This window comes from Neoarius graeffei, chromosome 1, assembly GCF_027579695.1.
Source record: "Neoarius graeffei isolate fNeoGra1 chromosome 1, fNeoGra1.pri, whole genome shotgun sequence".
NCBI classification, from domain to species: domain Eukaryota; kingdom Metazoa; phylum Chordata; class Actinopteri; order Siluriformes; family Ariidae; genus Neoarius; species Neoarius graeffei.
In genome coordinates this window covers 118,975,079-118,997,928 of record NC_083569.1, presented here as the reverse complement: position 1 = coordinate 118,997,928, position 22,850 = coordinate 118,975,079, and the positions used below count along the sequence as shown (strand labels likewise).

At 41.9% G+C, this 22,850-nt stretch overlaps 2 protein-coding genes across 2 annotated transcripts in view; one reads left to right on the top strand and one right to left on the bottom strand.

Moving 5' to 3' along the window:
* Positions 1-22,850, top strand: part of LOC132882584 (zinc-binding protein A33-like) — a 193,095-nt gene that overhangs the window by 110,867 nt on the left and 59,378 nt on the right. The window lies entirely within an intron of this gene.
* LOC132882557 (zinc finger homeobox protein 3-like) lies at positions 8,220-17,773 on the bottom strand. The gene is made up of 13 exons (XM_060915652.1): positions 17,520-17,773; positions 15,537-15,561; positions 13,012-13,203; positions 12,806-12,896; positions 12,150-12,259; positions 11,786-11,896; positions 11,568-11,624; positions 11,406-11,474; positions 10,988-11,149; positions 10,009-10,065; positions 9,375-9,598; positions 8,593-8,752; positions 8,220-8,482 (listed from the first exon to the last, which is right to left on the bottom strand). Exons 3-13 carry the CDS (start codon positions 13,199-13,201, stop codon positions 8,337-8,339), a joined length of 1,377 nt encoding a protein of 458 aa, XP_060771635.1. The 5' UTR covers positions 13,202-13,203; positions 15,537-15,561; positions 17,520-17,773; the 3' UTR covers positions 8,220-8,336.

Below are 22,850 nucleotides of genomic sequence, written 5' to 3'. Positions count from 1 at the left end.
TTTTTTTTTTACAATTTTTGAAGTGAGTGATGGATTGATAAGTTTAGATGTGTTCAATATTTTCTTATCTTCAGACATAATAGTGTAGATGTTTCTTTACCTGCTTGATAGTTTTGACTGAGACTCCAATCTTCCTCAGAAGAGTCATTAGTCCTTAAATTAAATTCATTATAGACGTGAACTTAAATTCATTGTTTGTTTTATTTTATGGCCTTGGTGCCCTGGTTTTTGGCCTTCGTGCCCTCAAAAAATTGACAGCACAAAAGGCCAAGTGGCTTTGCCCCTAAAATGATGAAATTCCAGGCCTGAACCATCTCATCTCCTCTCATTATCTCTAGCCGCTTTATCCTGTTCTACAGGGTCGCAGGCAAGCTGGAGCCTATCCCAGCTGACTATGGGCGAAAGGCGGGGTACACCCTGGACAAGTCGCCAGGTCATCACAGGGCTGACACATAGACACAGACAACCATTCACACTCACATTCACACCTACGGTCAATTTAGAGTCACCAGTTAACCTAACCTGCATGTCTTTGGACTGTGGGGGAAACCAAAGCACCCAGAGGAAACCCACGCGGACACGGGGAGAACATGCAAACTCCGCACAGAAAGGCCCTCGCCGGCCACGGGGCTCGAACCCGGACCTTCTTGCTGTGAGGCGACAGCGCTAACCACTACACCACCATGCCACCAGGCCTGAACCACATATAGGAAATTGGTATAAAAGTATTACTTCATTAATATGCAGTTATTATATCCATAATATGTGTTATTTGTGGCACACAACCTTTTTACTCAGGTCAAAAGCATGGTTCATCCATCCATCCATCCATTATCTGTAGACACTTATCCTGTCTTACAGGGTCACAGGCAAGCTGGAGCCTAGCCCAGCTGACTATGGGTGAGAGGTGGGGTACACCCTGGACAAGTCACCAGGTCATCGCAGGGCTAACACATAGACAACCATTCACACTCATGGTCAGTTTAGAGACACCAATTAGCCTCACCTGCATGCCTTTGGAGGAAACTGGAGCACCCGGAGGAAACCCATGTGGACAGCATGCAAACTCCACACAGAAAGGCCGGCCGCTGGGCTCGAACCCAGGACCTTCTTGCTGTGACGCAACAGTGCTAACCACTACACCACCATGCCACCCCAGTTCATGCATTAGATACCCATTTAACCCTAAAAGGACCTAAACTACTGAGTGGGATCAGTTAGAACCTCAGAGGTGGTGTGCGCTCAGTCTATTCAACTGACATAACATTTTGCTTTTAGGAGTTTGTTACTCTTTATCTAAAAGTATGTTTCTTTCAGTGGGCGGCACAGTGGTGTAGTGGTTAGCACTGTTGCCTCACAGCAAGAAGGTTCTGGGTTCGAGCCCCGTGGCCGACGAGGGCCTTTCTGTGTGGAGTTTGCATGTTGTCCACGTGGATTTCCTCCGGGTGCTCCCAAAGGCATGCAGGTTAGGCTAATTGTTGGCTCTAAATTGAGTGTGAATGGTTGTCTGTGTCTATGTGTCAGCCCTGTGATGACCTGGTGACTTGTCCAGGGTGTATCCCGCCTTTCGCCCGTAGTCAGCTGGGATAGGCTCCAGCTTGCCTGCGACCCTGTAGAACAGGATAAAGCGGCTAGAGATAATGGATAGATGGATGTTTGTTTCAAGATTGATGAAAAAAGTGTTGAACAAGGTGACTGATTTTCTGTTGGGGTCCCATAACTCTGAGATTTGTTGCAAAAATATTTCAGCAAGTTACAGTAGTTGCTTCTTTGTGTGTCTATCTTAGCCTATCTGTATGTTTGCATGCTTGTCTCAGATGTCTGCCATAATTAAGAATATAACTCTTTCTTATAAATTGTAGATAACTAGTGAACCTGTTAGTTATAGAGTTACTGAAATGTCTGATGCTTATCTGTCCATGCACTGTCCATACAGAACAACAGACAGTCCAGCAGATACAGAGGAAACTGACATTGTCTAGTTGTGAAAGTGACATTGTTTACTTTTGAAAATAGTCCAGTGGCTGTTCTGGTCATAATGTGTTACCAATAACTGCTTTTATCTTCATGTTTTGTGTTTGAATCCTTAGGCAAAGTGTTACTTCTTGATGTAGTTTGGACATAAAAAAAACCAAACAAAAAAACAAACCAGACACTGCTAGCAGCTTAGTAATAAATGTATCTCAGAAATTTCTGAAATGAGAGATTGTGAGCTGAGTTCTGGAATGTAGATAAGTTATAAATATTCTCAGGTTCTGTAGCAATAGTGTAAAATATTTCTGGCTTTTTTATGTTCTCTATGTACTTAAAAGTCTCATTTTAAACTTAACTTGATAATATCATGTAAATATATGATTTCTATTCACAAAGTTAGTAAACGTCTCGTCTCGTCTCGTCTCGTCTTCTTCCGCTTATCCAGGACCGGGTCGCGGAGGCAGCAGTCTAAGCATGGAAGCCCAAACTTCCCTTTCCCCAGACACCTCGGCCAGCTCCTCGGGAAGAACACCGAGGCGTTCCCAGGCCAGCCGAGAGACATAGTCCCTCCAGCGTGTCCTGGGTCTTCCCCGGGGCCTCCTCCCGGGGGGACATGCCTGGAACACCTCCCCAGGGAGGCGTCCAGGAGGCATCCGAAAAAGATGCCCGAGCCACCTCAGCTGGTTCCTCTCGATGTGGAGGAGCAGCGGCTCTACTCCGAGCTCCTCCCGAGTGACTGTGCTTCTCACCCTATCTCTAAGGGAGCGCCCAGCCACCCTGCGAAGGAAACTCATTTCAGCCGCTTGTATCCGCGATCTTGTTCTTTCTGTCATTACCCAAAGCTCATGACCATAGGTGAGAGTCGGAACGTAGATCGACCGGTAAATTGAGAGCTTCGCCTTTTGGCTCAGCTCCTTCTTCACCACGACGGACCGGTAAAGCGACCGCATCACTGCGGAGGCTGCACCGATCCGCCTGTCGATCTCACGCTCCCTCCTTCCCTCACTCGTGAACAAGATCCCGAGATACTTAAACTCCTCCACTTGAGGCAGGACTTCTCCACCAACCTGGAGAGGGCAAGCCACCCTTTTCCGGTCGAGAACCATGGCCTCGGACTTGGAGGTGCTGATTCTCATCCCAGCCGCTTCACACTCGACTGCAAACCGCCCCAGTGCATGCTGAAGGTCCTGGTTTGAAGAAGCCAACAGGACAACATCATCCGCAAAAAGCAGAGATGAAATCCTGTGGTTCCCAAACAGGATTCCTTCCGGCCCCTGGCTGCGCCTAGAAATTCTGTCCATAAAAATTATGAACAGAACCGGTGACAAAGGGCAGCCCTGACGGAGTCCAACATGCACTGGGAACAGGTCTGACTTACTGCCGGCAATGCGAACCAGACTCCTGCTCCGTTCGTACAGGGACCGGACAGCCCTTAGCAAAGAGCCCCGAACCCCATACTCCCGAAGCACCCCCCACAGAATACCACGGGGGACACGGTCGAATGCCTTCTCCAGATCCACAAAGCACATGTGGACTGGTTGGGCAAACTCCCATGAACCCTCGAGCACCCTATGAAGGGTATAGAGCTGGTCCAGTGTTCCGCGACCAGGACGAAAACCGCATTGTTCCTCCTGGATCCGAGGTTCGACTATCGGTCGAATTCTCCTCTCCAGTACCCTGGAGTAAACTTTCCCTGGGAGGCTGAGAAGTGTGATTCCCCTATAATTGGAGCACACTCTCCGGTCCCCTTTCTTAAAAAGAGGGACCACCACCCCAGTCTGCCACTCCAGAGGCACTGTCCCCGACCGCCACGCGATGTTGCAGAGGCGTGTCAACCAAGACAGCCCCACAACATCCAGAGACTTGAGATACTCAGGGCGGATCTCATCCACCCCCGGTGCCTTGCCACCGAGGAGCTTGCAAACCACCTCAGTGACTTCGGCTTGGGTAATGGACGAGTCCACCTCTGAGTCATCAGCCTCAGTCTCCTCAGTGGAAGACATGACGGTGGGATTGAGGAGATCCTCAAAGTATTCCTTCCACCGCCCGACAATGTCCCCAGTCGAGGTCAACAGCTCCCCACCCGCACTGTAAACAGTGTTGGCAGAGTACTGCTTCCCCCTCCTGAGGCGCCGGACGGTTTGCCAGAATTTCTTCGAGGCCGACCGATAGTCCTTCTCCATGGCCTCCCCGAACTCCTCCCAGTTCCGAGTTTTTGCCTCCGCAACTGCCCGAGCTGCAGCACGCCTGGCCTGCCGATACCCGTCGGCTGCCTCAGGAGTCCCGGAGGTCAACATGGCCCGATAGGACTCCTTCTTCAGCTTGACGGCATCCCTTACTTCCGGTGTCCACCACCGGGTTCGGGGATTGCCGCCACGACAGGCACCGGAGACCTTGCGGCCACAGCTCCGAACAGCTGCGTCCACAATGGAGGTAGAGAACATGGTCCACTCAGACTCAATGTCCCCCGCCTCCCTCGGAAGCTGGGTAAAGCTCTCCCGGAGGTGGGAGTTAAAGACCTCCCCAACAGAGTGCTCGGCCAGACGTTCCCAGCAGACCCTCACCATACGTTTGGGCCTGCCAGGTCTGTCCAGCTTCCTCCTCCGCCAGCGGATCCAACTCACCACCAGGTGGTGATCAGTTGACAACTCAGCCCCTCTCTTCACCCGAGTGTCCAAGACATAGGGTCGGAGATCAGATGACACGACTACAAAGTCGATCATCGACCTCCGACCTAAGGTGTCCTGGTGCCACGTGCACTTATGGACACCCCTATGCTCGAACATGGTGTTCGTTATGGACAAACTGTGACTAGCACAGAAGTCCAATAACAAAACACCACTCGGGTTCAGATCGGGGAGGCCGTTCCTCCCAACCACGCCCCTCCAGGTGTCACTGTCATCGCCCACGTGAGCATTGAAGTCCCCCAGTAAACGTAATTAAAAAAATACAGATGTTATAATGGACTTAAGTGATACGTATATATGGTTTTTACATATGATATTTAGCATTTACCTTTTTTGTGAAAATGGTGATTGCTGACATTACAACAAGTAAAAATAATTTGTTTTGGATGTAAATAAAGGGTTAATACTGAGAAACCAGACTTGGCAAATTTTGCAAAGTAGGTTACATATGCTCCCTATTTCATTACCTCCTCTTATTTTCTCAACTTTACCCACATGCCTTACATATCTTTACAGCACTTCCTTTCACTGTTAGTTTTTTCCTTTTCCAGTTCAATCTCTGATCTTTTTTTTTTTTTTTGAATAGCTCTTTTTTTTTTTACTAGAGCGGCAGCTACAATTAACGATCTTTTGGCCATTGCAAAAGTAGAAAAGACTTTCAATACATAAATTGTGCATGAATAATTACTCAAACTTCCACTGGAAAAAAATGAGTTGATTCCCAATTACTTAGAGTATCATATCACATGACACCATTCCACAATTATCGACACCTTTGTCCACAGTTATCGGCACTGTTCCACAATTGACACCCAGATGATTATTTATTAAAATTTTTTTTAAATAATCGGTATGTGGTATTAAGTTAATTTGTTTTACATAGACTTATATGTAGGGCGGCATGGTGGTGTAGTGGTTAGCGCTGTCACCTCACAGCAAGAAGGTCTGGGTTTGAGCCCCGTGGCCGGCGAGGGCCTTTCTGTGCGGAGTTTGCATGTTCTCCCCGTGTCCGCGTGGGTTTCCTCTGGGTGCTCCGGTTTCCCCCACAGTCCAAAGACATGCAGGTTAGGTTAACTGGTGGCTCTAAATTGAGCGTAGGTGTGAATGTGAGTGTGAATGGTTGTCTGTGTCTATGTGTCAGCCCTGTGATGACCTGGCGACTTGTCCAGGGTGTACCCCGCCTTTCACCCGTAGTCAGCTGGGATAGGCTCCAGCTTGCCTGCGACCCTATAGAACAGGATAAAGCGGCTAGAGATAATGAGATGAGACTTATATGTAGTACAAAATATATTTTATATAAATATATTGATGTCGGTGTTTACATAAATGAGGAAGTAATTCTAATGTTTGTAAACAAATGAAATGATAATGCTGAACCTGTGTCAGAAAATCTTTGTTCCACTTTCTACCCACTTTCGAAGTATTTTCGTAGATCACATTTTGTTAATCATTCGTTGTTGTTTGTATTAATTTCTACTTTTGTAGTTTACCAATAAATGTCAACAGGCAACTGACATTAACCACATGAAAATCCAAGTCAAAGGTTGCATGTCATTCCTCGAACCAAAATATAAAATGTCTACTGATATTGTAATATGTGGTAGATATTTACAGCAAACTGCAAACATATATTTCTGAATGGAATAGAAAAATCTGAATATTTCAAGCATGTCATTTTTTTATGCGCTAGGAATTTAATTCTGGTCTAATTCTATTTATTGCAATCAGATTCCAAATACTCTATAATCATTCCATTCTGTTATGAATCAGAAAAAAAATTATAAATCACAGGACTTTTATTTTTTTTAAAGTACTTCATCTTCAACAATGTGACACAAAGATCGATCCATAATGGTTGTATATGTCCCTTAATTCCACAGGGTGTCGATAATGGTGGACACCAGTGAAAGTGATCACTATTATCGACACCTCACGTGACTTCTCAAACGTGCGTTTAGATACAAAATGGTGACTCTCAAATAAGAGTAAGAAACAAAGTAGGTTTCGACAAGGAGATCATGAAATATTGTTGAATTTGATCAGTAAAAACATGTCCATGATCTTTCCACCATGCTTACCTGCGATGATAACATCCGGGTTTTCCTCAGATTGCTGATCGTGCTAAAAAAATTTCCATCTTAGGTAATGATCTGTGTCATCAGATGACAAGATCAAAGAGCGGGGCGGGGGGGTGTCTTCCAGTTGATTAATTAACCAATAACAGTTGTAACTGAAACTTGCCTTTGTAAAATTGTTTTTTATTGGTAAATCTGAAAAGGTGTTGATAATTATGGACAGTCGATAATTGTAGCCGCCACTCTACTATAATTATTTTTATGGAGATTATTTAAGTTTTTCTCTTATACAGTGGTATGCAAAAGTTTGGGCACCCTTAATGAAAATGTCTGTTACTGTGAATAGTGAAGTGAGCAGAAGATGAACTGATCACCAAAAGGCATCAAGGTAAAGACAACACATTTCTTTTCAGTGTTTTCTTCAAGATTTGTGTATTATTTTTGTTTTGTACAATTGGAGAGTGAAAAAAGAAAAGGAACACCATGCGAAAGTTTGGGCACCCCAATACATTTCAGTTCTCAGGTAACTTTTCCCAAGGTTCCAGACCTTAATTAGCTTATTGAGCTGTGGCTTGTTCAAATTCTTCATTAGGAAAGGTCAGATGATGCAGATTTCAAAGCTGTATAAATTCTCTGACTCCTCAAACCTGTCCCTAAAATCAACAGCCATGGGCTCCTCTAAGCAACTCCCTTGCATTCTGAATAATAAAATAATTGATACTCACAAAGCAGGAGAAGGCTACAAGAATGTAGCAAAGTGTTTTCAGGTAGCTGTTTCCTCAGATTGTAATGTTATTAAGAAATGGCAGTTAACAGAAACAGTGGAGATCAAGGTGAGGTCTGGAAGATGAAGAAAACTTTCTGAAAGAACTGCTCGTTGGATTGCTAGAAAGGCAAATAAAAACCCGTTTGACTGCAAAAGACCTTCAGAAAGATTTAGCAGACCCTGGAGTGGTGGTGCACTGTTCTACCCCAGATAGCAATAGGTCAGTGGCCCACTGGCGGCCCACCAGTGGCAGAGTTGTCGGTCCAACGGCGGCTCCCACCAGTGGCCCACTGGCGTTTTGCTCATCGGTTCTTTGGCGGTCCGCCGGCGGCTCAAAAGCGGTTTCAGATAAAGGGCCGCCTTTTTACCGATTGTTACCCACCATTTTTTTAATAGCCTTATTATGGCCATATAATTCAAACAAGGCATTAAAATGAATATAAATGGAATTCAATTTATGATCTAAATTAATATAAATGTATACATGTAAACATATTATCCCACAGACTGACCACACATAAGGTTCAATACATTTTGTTTATTTTTAATGTGTTAACGGTTTTTATATGAATAAATAAATAACTAAATAACAATTAATAATTTATAATATCACATTTAAAGACCAGCCAGGTTCAATACATTTTTGTTTTTTCAATGTGTCTACGGTTTTAAATAAATAAATAAACAAACAAATAAATAACAATTAACAACATCACATTTAAAGATCAGCCAGGTTCAATATTTTTTTTATGTTTTTACAGTTTGAAGTAAGTAAATAAATAAATATGAACAATTTATAATAAATATATAATACATAAATATAAAATGACTAGTTCAAATATTCCCCATCTCCCCATTGCCCACTTTTTTCTGCCTGTCTTTTCTCCCTCCCTCTCGGTCAGCTGCCCCCTTTAGGTACTTCGCAACTTCTTTTTGCAGGTCCTCTTCTGTTGCTGTGTGCACCACTCTCCTAACAGCTCCTGTTGTAAAACAAGGAGCAAGTAAGAAAAAAATGCTTTTGCCAGGGGTTGTAAATACTTCACAATAATGATTCAAAATGTAAAAAAAAAAGGTTTTTTTTTTAGCTTACTGTGTAACACATTCTTCAGGTGTAAAGACTTGAACGCCACCTTTCCTCCAGCACCAGTCCAATTTATTTGAAGCGCCAGGGACTTCCTCAAAATACGGCCCAACATCCTCTTCACCGCGTCTTTGGTGGTTTTCCCCCCCAAAACAGCAAGTATGTTCACCTGGAATACAAAGACCAAAATTACAATGGCATAACATTCAGTCAAACATCTTAGCTGTTTGATAGTTCATCTGTAACCTTCAAATACAGTGGGTATGATGTTGAAAATTGGAAACATATATATGATTTATTGTGCACACATCGCTCCCCTTGGGAATGGGATCAATTTTAGCAATGCTCAATCAGTGGGATCACCTGGCTCTCGCCAGATCTGTGTGTTTCCGCACAGCTTTATGAGCTACTCGTGGATCTGGGTGGATTTTCAGATTTACCCAGGCAGCCTGACCAATCCGGCTCGCAGGGCTTTCATAGATGTAACATTGTCGACAAATCACTTAATTCAGGGAGAGGTGTAAAATGAACTAATTTCCAGAAATGTTACAGTAGTGCTTTAATTGTCAGACAAGTGTTTTTTCCAATCATGTGCAAGGATTTTTAATAAAACATTTGGAGAGCTAAGCCAGAGACGGTATTTTAAGACAGGAACTTTGGCTAAGCGCACTACGGCCATAGTTACAGATAAATGTTTGTGGAGCAACTCAGAGCAACATTCATCACGAGAGCCAGGTTAAGACTTGTATGCCTTCAAATTCATATTGCAACATTTTAAAACCCAGACTTACCAGTTGGTTTTTCAGGTCAATGTCAGACCCAAGCTGCCTCTCCAGCTCCTCCAGTTCCTCCAGGTTACTGAGGGGCATGTTGGTTTCCTGGACGAGGCAAAGGTCTGCCACACCAGCACCCCCTAGCTTCTGCAGAATGGCCGTATTTGCAGCCACCTGCTGCTTAACCTCCTTAACCTCCTCCTCAATCGTCCGGAGGTGCTGCAGAACAAGTCTGCAAAAATCTATGAATCAAAGACAACAGATTAGAAATGGTATAAGTATAGATGTAGTAATTCAGATACTTAGTTTCCATTTACACAGCTTTCAAACAACATCAACATCGGTGTTACTGAAATTGACATAATCAAGGATGAATGTATGGTGTCCTTCTCAAAACAAAAACAAACAAAACTTTCATAGCCCCTTAACACACGCCATTCCACCAAAAGGACGCTGTAATGGCCACTGAGAAAAACTTTACTGCCATAGTACCACTATGACAGTGCATAGGGCCTTTAGTAATACATTACGACTTGGTCATTGCCATTCTGGTAACAGCTATTCAGCTAATTTATAACAGGGGCTGTATCTTAAGGGGTTAGTCTGCTTCTCCTTTAATATTGGTGCCAGATGAATGATAATTCAGTTCTACCTTGCTGGATGCTGATTTGCTGATTTGATGGATGATGCTGTGCCTGACTGGTAAACTCTGTTGAACAGATTGGAAATGTGGTTAGTAAATAGTGAGATGGTGCAATGCTATGATTACACTGAATGCAATGTTATGGCATTATACTTAACTGATACTTTTGTCCAAAGCAACTTATAAAATAGAAAATGAACAAAGTAACATACACTGCGTTCCAAATTATTATGCAAATGACATTTTTCACTGGTTTTCCAAAATAAATAACTAAATGACAAGTCATCATAATTTTCCAAGTCATCAACCGTTAGAGTACAAAGCAAATGTTTTTGAACGAACCTTCCAACTCGCAGCTTCAAAAGTGACTTGTTTGTTGCTTTGTAATAGTATTTTATCATTTACTCTCTTGTTCTGATGTATTTATCTGGAAGAACCTTTCTTAATGTGCCTTTATCTGCACAAACCTGTGTGCGCTCTGAATCAGCTACACATCCAGTAATGCAACTTGAACTGTAAGATTTTTTGATTGAACTAGGTTTTGATTCCAGTAATTATCACCTGCTAATGCTTCAAATTTCATAAATGGCCATTTTCAGTTCTTTACAAGAACAACATCTTTTGAAACTCTGCTTTGCATAATAATTTGGAACAGTGCATTTTCAGTTTTTCAATTTTTAAAAAAATACCGTTATCATTGGAAGGTTCGTTCAAAAATATTTGCTTTGTACTCTAACGGTTGATGACTTGAAAATTATGATGACTTGTCATCTAGTTATTTATTTAGGAAAACCAGTGAAAAATGTCATTTGCATAATAATTTGGAACGCAGTGTACAGTGGGTATGATAAGTTTACATACCCCTGTTCAAATGCCAGGTTCATGACATAAAATAGTTTGTCTTTTTTGTCATTTTTTTACATCATGAACACCTGGCATTTGAACAGGGGTGTGTACATTTTCAATAGGCACTGTATTATGTATTTACCTCCATGGCTGGATGTTCGAAAAAGAGGTGACTTCGATGGAAGCTGTGGTGGTGCTGGCAGAGGTGAAATCGTTGGAAGCTGTGGTAGTGGTGGTAGAGGTGATGGTGGTGGTAGAGGCAGGGTGGTGGTGGTGGGGAGCTGTGGTGCCTGACTGGTAAACTCTGTTGAACAGATTGGAAATGAAAAGGCGTGTTTAGTGAGATTATTACGGCAATGATTATTATTGATTATTACTGCAACTTTTGTCCAAACCCAAAGCAACTTATAAAGTACACATATGAGTTTACATACCCCTGTTCAAGTGCCAGGTTGTCATGACGTTAAATAGTTTCTTTTTGTCATTTTTTTTTACATCATGAACACCTGGCATTTGAACAGGGGTGTAGACTTTCAATAGCCAATGTATTATGTGTATACCTCCATGGCTGGATGTCAGAAAAAGATGTGAGGTTTCCAACGGGGGACTGGCTGCTTGGTTGGACAACACTGCAAACAGAGTGAAAAGACACATGATATACAAGTATTCATGGTAATTAGAAGACCAAATCATGGTACTAAGTACACAGTGGCCAATATTACCTGCAGGGTAAGTACTGGTCCTGGTGACTGAAGGGGTTCTGTGTGATTGACTGTACACTGTTTGAAAGAGATTAAGACTTAAATGGTTATCTAAGAAGCATATTCATTGCAGTACATTAATTACCAATTACTAATTAATTTATGAGCATTAGCAGTGGTTGTACCACCTGATATCAGAGCACAATAAATGACATTGACAATGACATTGACCCATTTACCTTCATGGCTGGGTGGGCGCTGCGGTAGTGGTGGTAGAGGTGGGAGTTGTGGTGGTGGTGGTAGAGGCAGGGTGGTGGTGGTTGGGACCTGTGGTGCCTGACTGGTAAACTCTGTTGAATAGATTGGAAATGAAAAGGCGTGTTTAGTGAGATGATACAATGCTATGATTACACTTAATGCAATGGTATGACATTATACTTAACTGACACTTTTGTCCAAATGCAACATAAAAAATAAACAAAGGAAGATATGCAGAAGGCCTGTGTCAAATGTGGGTGCATGAAATGTAAGGCAACACAAAATGAAAAGTAACAGAGACCATGAAAAAAGAAAAATGAATTTCTTTTCAGAGATATCACTAACCTGAATTTGGTACAGAAATTTTCTCTGGCAGTCGCCGAATTTTTGGAGCCGGAGGGAAATAGGGACGGTCATCTTCTTCATCACTGGATTGGATGAATTTCATGTTTGGCCTAGAGATTACACAAGTTACAAAATGTTAAAGAATGTGACACTGAGGGCAATATCATTGGTACAAATAATATTTATGGTTAGTTAAAAATATAGAAAAGGCTATATAAACCAGACAAGTAGTCTGGCTTATATAGTCCACTTCCTTAGTTCACCTTGAAGAACCCTTATGTTGATATTTCTAGTTTCAGGATATGACCTCATGTCTGCCAAGCAATGTAGGTCAATGTAGAACATCGAACAGGAGGCTCCTGCATGTTGGTTACTTACTCAGATGCCATGATTCAGCTTCACCTCACTTTGAGAAGTTTGTTACCTCATCTAAGCGAATCCAGTATTTCTTTGCATAAATGACCAAAGTAATTAAATATTGTTGTATTGATTGAGTTGACTTAGTATTTATGCATATTTTGATATATTTGTGAGTAATTCAGTAGTTATTTGGTAGATTGTGTCAAACCTGTCTAGATCACATGCTGCCTATGTAATTCAGTCAATCTACCTCCGTTTATATATTAGTGACTAGTATGATGCAAATATTATCTTACTTTCTTTTTCTTTTCATGGTCTCCTCATCTGTCTCCAGCTTCTCTCCTCTTTTTGCTTTAAGGTAGTGGCCGTGGGCCTTTTCGTATGTGTCTACATAAAAAAAAACAACAATAGCAAACAAGCAAAATTCAAATAGTTGAATTGTCTCCTTTTCTCCCAAATCAAAATGCTGCATTATGATATTTAAATATACAACCGAGCCTACCTTTAACTTTAAGCACCTCAACTGGATGAAGTGTCCAACAGTTGGGGTCAGGGGTTTCATTTTGTAGGGCAGCCTTTTTTACCTTGTCCAGCGTTTTAAAGGGAGGCCAGTAACATTTATCTTCTATGAGCCATGAAACAGGCACCACAAAAAACAAGCCCTCCGCGGGGAAGGAAACGACTACATACATTTCTGTGGAAAGAAGAAATAGTTACACTTAAGTGGGCTTGCCAAGGCATCTTAATAATCAATTCCTACAGCTACAGCATTTCCTAAATGAGATGGGAAACCTGAATATATCACCTGAACAAAATTGTGATTTGAACACTTACACCAACATAAAAAACAGCAATCCTACTGATGCAACATTGGTAGCCCAGCAAAGCCATCCTTAACTGGAAGGAGGACATATTTTCTCTCTATGTGTGCAGCTAGAGTGTGATGCAGTTGAGGTGTCAGGGCAGACAGATGGTAGATGCCAACTTCAGATGACTCGAGTGGGTAGTCAAAGAGGTTGCAGAGCTTTGAGAAGGACCTAAACACTATGTGCACTTCTGCCTTGTTGTCAACTATGATGTTTTCGATGACCACTATCCTTCCCCCCGCTAACTCCACACAACTGTCACTTGTTGAGACCTGAATGATGACCCTCTGAACATGCATTCTTTTAAATTGTTTTATGGCAGTAAGATGCGGTGGTACAGGGCCACTGTAATGTTCCATTGTTAGGCCTGACTCGATACTTAGACACTCACTGGACTTAAACCTTTTTTCAGACAAGCGACGAATGACCTGCTCTAGGGGCTTGTTGGGTTTCCGGATCGTTGTTTTTAGCTGGCCGAGGAAATTTTCGAAAGGGAAGCAGGATATGTTGTCTAATGCTCCATATGTCTTTGTTTCCTCACTGAGGTGGAGTAAGGCATGCATATTGTACCCAATGTACTCCCTACCATACAGTTGGTTGCAGTGTTTCACAAATGCCAAGAGTAGACTGTGTGCATAGTCAGCATAATCTCCCACTAAAGATACACTAAGTAAAATAGTCATGGCCACAGACAGCAACATGAAGTTGTTGTAAATTGCTGCTGGTACTCTGCCCTTTAAGCAAGCTGGCCCAGTGTATAGCAGGAATGAGCGAAGCTCAGTAGCTTTCCACCTCTCAAAATCAGTAAGAGTTCGGGGCTTCCGGTTGAATTCAATGGGGAAATATGAGCGATAACCCAAAAGCGTAGTTGACACCTCCTGCACGACAGCTGTACCTACTCGAGTGTGCAATGGCTTCCTCATCCAGAAGTATAACAGTTTCCGCACTACCCCTAAGCACACCACATGCATATAGTCATGAGGAAACTGTGTGACTATTCCAACTGACAAAAGATTGAATGGACTAAATCCTGTGAAATGCTGCTCATCACTAAACTCATCAAATGTTTCGCTGTCCAGTCTAGGTGGTGCATCTGATTGTGGAAAGGTCATTCTTCCTTGGTATGTCACTCCCTTTTGATGGCATTTGTGACAACTGTAGAACCCAGTGTGTCCCTTTGACCTTCGGATAAATGCCCGTGCAGGCGCGTCACAGACCACTGCTGACAATGCTATAGCGATAGAAGCACCCTGGTAAAAAAAGCCATCTCTCTCAAGAACACGTGCGTCACTGACAAACTCATCTAGAAACTCTAGTGTTGTAGGTTTCTGATTTCCAAAGTAGATCCCGATAACAAATGGCTCCCTGTTTGTCTGTACCCGATTCTCAAAACACTCAATGAGCCCTAAAATAGGCCAGAACTGTGCATTTGAGCTTTTATAGAGGGGCAGGCCATCTATGTTCACTTGGATTGTTAAAGACGGGCAAGTCAAAGGAGTTTTTTTGTTAGCAAGATGAGAGGAAATGCCATGATCGAAGCCAAAATGATGGTAGCTACCGCCTGAAATATTTTTAACATGATACGTGGTTTTTGTTTTTAGTAACGTTCTAGGATTTTTTGGCAAGCCATGCAATTTTCCAGAGAGAAAAGATAATAAATCTGCCAAAGCAGCATGGCTTATCCTTCTCCTAACTGCCCATTGAGCAAGGTGACTTCGTGTGTCTTCGCCTGAAGAACAGATTTCCTCACTGCCATCACTGTCATGTGCATGTTCACTGGACTGTTCATCCTCACTCACTCCACCACTGCTCTGTCCTGAATGGACCTGCTCACTCACTCCACCACTGCTCTGTCCTGAATGGACCTGCTCACTCACTCCACCACTGCTCTGTCCTGAATGGACCTGCTCACTAACTCCACCACTGCTCTGTCCTGAATGGGCACTATGTCCTGGTAGGGGTTCTACCCCACTGCCCCCATGAGTAAATTGGACCTCAGTCACTTCATATGACACCCCTTCCCCCCCACACTCTGCTGAAGAAGTTAGGCCTATACTCAGTAAGTCTGATTCAACGCCTTTAGCAATCCTTCTTCTCTTACTCCAGTAACTAGACATTGCGCCACAAGTGTTGCCTATTACCTTAAATTACCCCAAATTACCTTACAGACTTGTACTCTTGGTGACCTGTAAAGGGAAAAGAGACAACATATCACCATCTGTCTTATTACAAAGCTGCATCAACATTCTCTCTCTCTCTCTCTCTCTCTCTCACACACTCTCTCTCTCTCTCTCTCTCATCACCTAGGTTCACAAAATGTTTTTTATACGTTTCTTTTTACTACGTTCATAAACATTAAATATGTGAATCAGCATTTGGGATCATGTTGAGTGGCGTATATTTTAAATTCTGTCAAATACATATGTCGTGTTTTGGTTACAGCTTACTGCATAACTGCTGGTAGAAGAAGGCCTACCTGAAATATTGATACTGTGATACTGTGATATTTCGGTGCACGACATTGAAGAAGAGTTGGTGTAAGGAGTGAGTAAAGTCACAGCCCTATTATTCCTTAAAATTTCTGTGGTAAAGTGAACAGGTTTACATGCCTAGTCCTGTTCTTCCTTCTTTATAATTTTATACTCGTTCACGTCTAGTAGCCTGTAGAACAAATCACTGCTGGCAATACACTGACACTGGCTGGCATTTGTATCATTTCCAAACGCTTCAATTCAATGTTTTAAGGGTTTTTAAGACCCCGCGGGAACCCCGATGTTGTCTACACATCAGTTGCAGTAGCTGCCTCAAAACACCAGCGGATGCAGACATGAACTCCAGAAACAAAACAATATCGGGGCGATAGCTATGATAGCTAGGCTAACAACCATGGACAGCCAAGGCGAGGAAAGTTGCTGTGCTGACCTGAAACTTTTTTTTTTGTCACAGGACAAATGTTAAACCCCATCTGTCATCTATTAACCAATAAAGTTGCCTTCATTTTTAAAAAGTCGGACAGGTTTGCCTAGCAAAGGCTACATCAATCTACATGCAAAACTGATTGTCAGTTAGGGTAATGAAGAATTAGTAAGTTTAGTGTTAATAAATTAGAGATTAGCGTTACTGAGGTAAATGTTGGTGTTATTGAGTAAAGGTTAGTGTTACTGAGGTAAAAATTAGTGTTATTAAATAAAGGTTAGCATTATTAAGATAACACTTAGCATTACTGAGGTAAATGTTGGTGTTATTGAGTAAAGGTTAGTGTTACTGAGGTAAAAGTTAGTGTTATTAAATAAAGGTTAGCATTATTAAGATAACACTTAGCATTACTGAGGTAAATGTTGGTGTTATTGAGTAAAGGTTAGTGTTACTGAGGTAAAAGTTAGTGTTATTAAATAAAGGTTAGCATTATTAAGCATTACTGAGGTAAATGTTGGTGTTATTGAGTAAAGGTTAGTGTTACTGAGGTAAAAATTAGTGTTATTAAATAAAGGTTAGCATTATTAAGATAACACTTAGCATTACTGAGGTAAATGTTGGTGTTATTGAGTAAAGGTTAGTGTTACTGAGGTAAAAATTAGTGTTATTAAATAAAAGTTAGCATTAAGATAACACAGCATTACTGAGGTAAATGTTAGTGTTACTGAGGCAAAAAAAGTGTTATTTCATAAAGGTTAGCAATAATGAGGTAAAGTTTAGCCTTACTGAGGTAAAGGAGAGTTACTGAGGTAGAGGTTACCATTATTGAGGTGAAGTTTAGTGTAATTAAGTAAAGTTTCGTGGACAGAATTTCTAGGCACAGCCAAGGGGCAGAGGGTGTCTTAATACAGGCGAGTACACTTTCGGATAGCCAAAGTAATTTCCCCCCTTTCTCATATGTGAATAAAAACACTTCACCCCAGGTGCATATACTAGGGTGATATGTAGGCTACTTTATTTATCCTTCGTTGGCTAATTATGTCAAACTATGGTAAGCCATCATGTCCGTTTTCTGAACGAGTCCTAATGAATGAGTTTGTCTCTGTCTTGCTGTCAGAAATGTCATACCACAACAGTTCACGAAGTTTTGAAGTGTAGGCTAGCATTACGTTTACTATAGTTTTTGTATATGATAATTTTAGAAGAGATAAGAAGATGGTGTACTTACCTAGTCCTATTAAGTTGTGGCTGGTTCTTCCGTCCGTTGTCGTCTATGGGTAGCGGTCCTTCAGCGGTCCAAGGATGGCGAGCCGCCACTGTCTTGCGCAGTGGATTCGAATCCTCGCGCACCATCGCGGGGCGCCAACCAAAAGCCACTCACGCCCCGAGCTGTGATTTGTGCTAGCCAGCGGCCCGACTTCGGACCACGGCTGGCATACCACCGACGGCTTGCCGTCCAAAAGCCACCAGTGGTCCACTATATACATGCTAGCTGGGACTATGCAGCGACACCTGAACAAATATGACCTTCATGGAAGATTCATCAGAAGAAAACTGTTCCTGCATCCGAGCCACAAAATTCAGCGTCTGAAGTTTGCAAATGAACATCTAAGCAAGCCTGATGCATTTTGGAAACAAGTCCTGTGGACTGATGAAATCAAAATAGAACTTTTTGGCCACAATGTGTAAAGGTATGTTTGGAGAAAAAAGGGTGCCAAATTCCAGGAAAAGAACACCTCTCCGACTCTGAAGCATGGGTGTGGATCGATCATGCTTTGGGGTTGTGTTGCAGCCAGTGGCACAGGGCACATTTCATTGGTCGAGGGAAGCATGGATTCGAATAAATACTGGCAAATTCTGGAAGCAAACATCACACCATCTGTAAAAAAGTTGAAGTTAAAAAGAGGACGGGTCCTACAATAAGACGATGATCCAAAACACACCTCAAAATCTGCAATGGAATCCCTCAAGAGGCCCAAGCTGAAGGTTTTGCCCTGGCCCTAAACATCATTGAAAATCTGTGGATAGATCTCAAAAGAGCAGTGCATGCAAGACAGCCCAAGAAACTTGTAGAACTGGAAGCCTTTTGCAAGGACAAAATGTGTGAAAATCCCCCAGGTAAGAACTGAAAGATTATTAGCCGGCTATAAAAAGTGTTTACAAGCTGTGATACTTGCCAGAGGGGGTGTTACTAAGTACTGACCATGCAGGGTGCCCAAACTTTTGCTTCGGGCCCTTTTCCTTTTTTGTCATTTTGAAAATGTATAAGATGAAAATAAAAAAAAAAGTTTTTGCTTAAAATATAAAAGGAATGAGGCATCTTTAACTTTATGCCTTTTGGAGATCATTTCATCTTCAACTTGCTTAACTGTTCACAGTAACAGCAATTCTGACCAGGGGTGCCCAAACATTTGCATACCACTGTATAGTGTACCTTTCGCTTTCATATATTTCTTCTTCCTTTATATATATATATATATATATATATATATATATATATATATATATATATATATATATATATACACACTTTAATTATTATATCAACACTGTACAATACTTCCTTTCTATTTAGGACAGGTGTTGAAACAGGATTATTTTCTCATGTTATTTGCCATTTTCACTTAATTCTCACAGCCATGTCTTAACAGTATTTATTGGCCACATAATTCACTGTCATTTTAGACACAAAAATGATTCAGTTTTGATGCTTTTTCTTTTTAAGACCACACAGTGTTTAGCAAATGGGGTAGCCTTTAATGTGGTGAACAAATGCAGTGAGAAATATAATTTGGCTAACAATGTGCAACTTTTATTCACAGTGTTCATTCCAGATATCAGTGTCAGATTTTCAACAAAAACAGACAAGATGATGAGACAGATTTTTTTGTTGTTGTTCTTGCTATGGGGGGGTCCATGCAAATGGCGCTGTGCACACATGTGTAAAAATGATCACACACTAGCTATCAATACTCACAGGTGAAATGTCTGTCCACAACCTTTGACCTGACGATTTGTACAGTTCACTGCTGCACATGTAAGCATTTTTCTTCTAATTTTTCTCACCAACTACATAAATAAAGCCAGTATCTCACTGGGCTGCGACAGCCTGCGACTCATTGAAGACAAAACAATTGTGATAAAATATGCGAATTAGCGACAATTTTCACTTGGAATCACACTGAATTGATATTCGCATAATTTTACCGCAATTGTTGTGTCTCCAACTAGTCGCAGACTGTCGCAGCCTGGCTTTCCCTTGGCAGGCAGGAAAGTAGAGGAAGCCTCATGGAAACTGACTTGAGAAGGGCTCGCGACGGCTTTGCGACACCAGCGACATATTTGCGGCTATTTTGAGAGAAATTTTGTCGCATGAATTTTTTGAACATGTTCAAAATTTCAGCGACCAAGGAGCGACACGTTGCGACTCATGCGAGGAAATTGAGAAGCCCCGCGAATGTTTCAAGACACTTTTGAAACTCTCTCGCAAATGACGTTCGCAATTTGTCGCAAACTGTCGCAGCCCAGTGAGATACTAGCTTAACTCGTCCAATTTTGTGTAGCTTCCAGTAGTCTAAATGACAGTTCCGCTCCATGATGGGAGTTGTAAGATGGCGGCCAGCTGGCTTCACTCTGACGAGCCTATGAGGTCTCCAGATTTTATATAGAGCTCAGTGCCTTATACTCCAAAATTACAAGGGGTGTGGGTTACGATTGCACCAACCAATCACAGACAACTTTGTCTTCAGCCTGGCCAATGAAAGCTGATAATTTTCATTTGAAATCTCAACAACGAACTTCAGACACAAGTCCATAAGAAAATCTGATTTTCATCAAAATGTATTTGCTGATTTAAATGAAATGGGGATATTTTTTTTTGGTTAAGTTTGTCACATTGCCTGTGTTAGTGAATGTAAAACAGTAAATGTATCAGGAAGGTGAACATGAAGATGTGTAATATGAACACATGATGTGCTGTGTAAAGGAAATCACATTACGCAAATCACATAATGTCAACACGTTGTATTGAAAGCTATGAACAGATTCACAGGTTGTGTTTTAAACATACTGCACATAGCTATGTGTCAAACAGTTGACATACTGACACAAAATATGTAAACTGGAGTACTACACATTGTGTCATTTTTCTACACCTTCTTTCTCAGAGTGCAGGGAGTCCAAATACTCTGTAAGGATTTAATAGTCATCAAAGGGACCCGGATGATCTGCAACATCTGTTGTGTGCAAACATACGATATTACTTGATCACATAAGTCATCATGGGCCCTAATAAATGAAGAAGCAGAATTCCCCTGGGAAAATAAAGATGTTGGACCGAAGCGAAGCTGGCTATTTCAGCATGCAAGGGGTGACTCTAGTGACGTACAAATGTAAGAATTAGGAACAGTTTCAACAATTCTTCTGTGGCAGAAAAATATATTTAAATTTTTGTGGCATAAGTGTGTATTTGTCATCTGTGCATATATGGGTCAAAGGTCAGGAAAGACGGCAGTGGAGTACGTCCAAATTGTCCTTACTACTCGCTCACATACTCATACAAAGTACTACAGTAACAGTCGGGTCGTAGATTCTTGGTAATTAAGTGCATAAGGATTGCAATGTGTAAAGTTTTCTGTTGTCAAAGTCCACTCTCATCATGTCTCCTGTGTCAGCCATGGTTTCCTCCAGCAGTGTCCTGAGTGAAGATCAGCTCCAGTGCTCCATCTGTCTGGATGTGTTCACTAATCCAGTCTCTACTCCATGTGGACACAACTTCTGTATGATCTGTCTCAATGAGTTCTGGGACAGCAGTTCACACTGCCAGTGTCCAATGTGTAAGGAGGAATTCCCTAAACGACCAGAACTATGTGTGAATACGTTCATCTCTGGACTGACTGCTCCATTTAAGAAGTCAGTTCAGGTGAAATCCAGCAGCGCTGCAGACCAGGTTCCTGCTAAGACTAAGAAGGTCTGTGTGACTCCTGCACTGAGGAAAACCTGGAGGCTCTAAAGTCCTGTCTGCACTGTGGGGTTTCTTTCTGTAACACTCATCTGATGCCTCATAAAACTAATCTTAAACTCATGAAGCACAAACTGATGGATCCTGTGGAGAACCTGGAGGACTACATCTGCCAGAAACATGAGAGACCCCTGGAGCGGTTCTGTAGAGATGACCAGACATGTGTCAGTTCTATACTGAGGGAGAGCATAGACCTCATAACACTGTTCCTATAGAGGAAGAGAGTGAAGAGAAGAAGGTGAGGGACTGAAAAGTTTTGATGCATATTTAACACAAATATGACCTTTATTTTTTTATGACACTTTATATATGATGTATCTTTCTCTCAGACTAAGTTGGGAAAGACACAAGCAGGAGTTCAGTAGATGATCCAGAAGTGACTGAAGAAGGTTGAGGAAATCAGACACTCTGTAGAACTCAATAAAGTCAGTCTCTTAACTAACCTACAAAATAGCTCCTTTATAAAAATGCATTCAGAGAATAATGATCTAATCACATGAAATAAAATAATTTCTCAATTTGTCTCCTGTTAGAAAAACAGAGAGAAGGAGAAAGCAGACAGTGTGAAGGTCTTCAGTGCTCTGATGTGCTGCATTGAGAGAAGTCAGGCTGAGCTGCTTAAGGTGATGGAGGAGAAGCAGAAAGCAGCAGAGATGCAGGCTGAAGAGTTCATTAAAGAGCTGGAGCAGGAAATCACTGAGCTAAAGAGGAGAAACACTGAGCTGGAGCAGCTCTCACACACTGAGGATCACCTCCACCTCCTACAGGTCAGAGTCCCTCTGTTTCTCAATAGCAATGCAGCACATGACAGGACAGCAGTCCCCATGCTGAGGGATTTCTCCTCTCTCCTGCTGTACTGTAGATTTACCCGTCACTGTGCTGCCCTCCACACACCCAGGACTGGACTGACGTCACAATTAACCCTCATCTGAGTGAGGAGACTCTGAGGAGAGCTCTGTCTCAGCTTCAGGAAAAGGTTGAAAAGAAGATTGAAGAGACTGCTCAGTATTTACCCATGAGTACATATTGTTTGGGTGTAGAATGAGGTGTAACAGAAGATTGTTGCAGAAATGTATAAAATCCTGATAACAGAAGCCTTTTTTTTTTTTAATCACAATGTTTCTGCTTGTAGTTTATAATAATCAAGCATCTAATCTCACCAAATAAAACTGTAACAGCAAATAATGTTGTCCAAAATTATTTTCCAAACAGACCTGAAGAGAATTCAGGTTTGTGAGCTCTTATTGATCACATGAGTAAATATATAATTCTTCACTGTTCCACACTGTGCAATGATAAAACTGATGTTCACTGTGTTTCTGTCTCTCAGTGGATGTGACTCTGGATCCTGATACAGCTCATCCTGAACTCATCCTATCTGATGATGGGAAACAAGTGAAACATGGAGACACAGAACAGAATCTCCCTGATAACCTAGAGAGGTTTAATCGTTGTGTCAACACTGAGATTATTATTTGACCACATTTCTCCAGCACACTCCTATAATAAAATTAATATAATTAGTAAAAAATCCGGGTG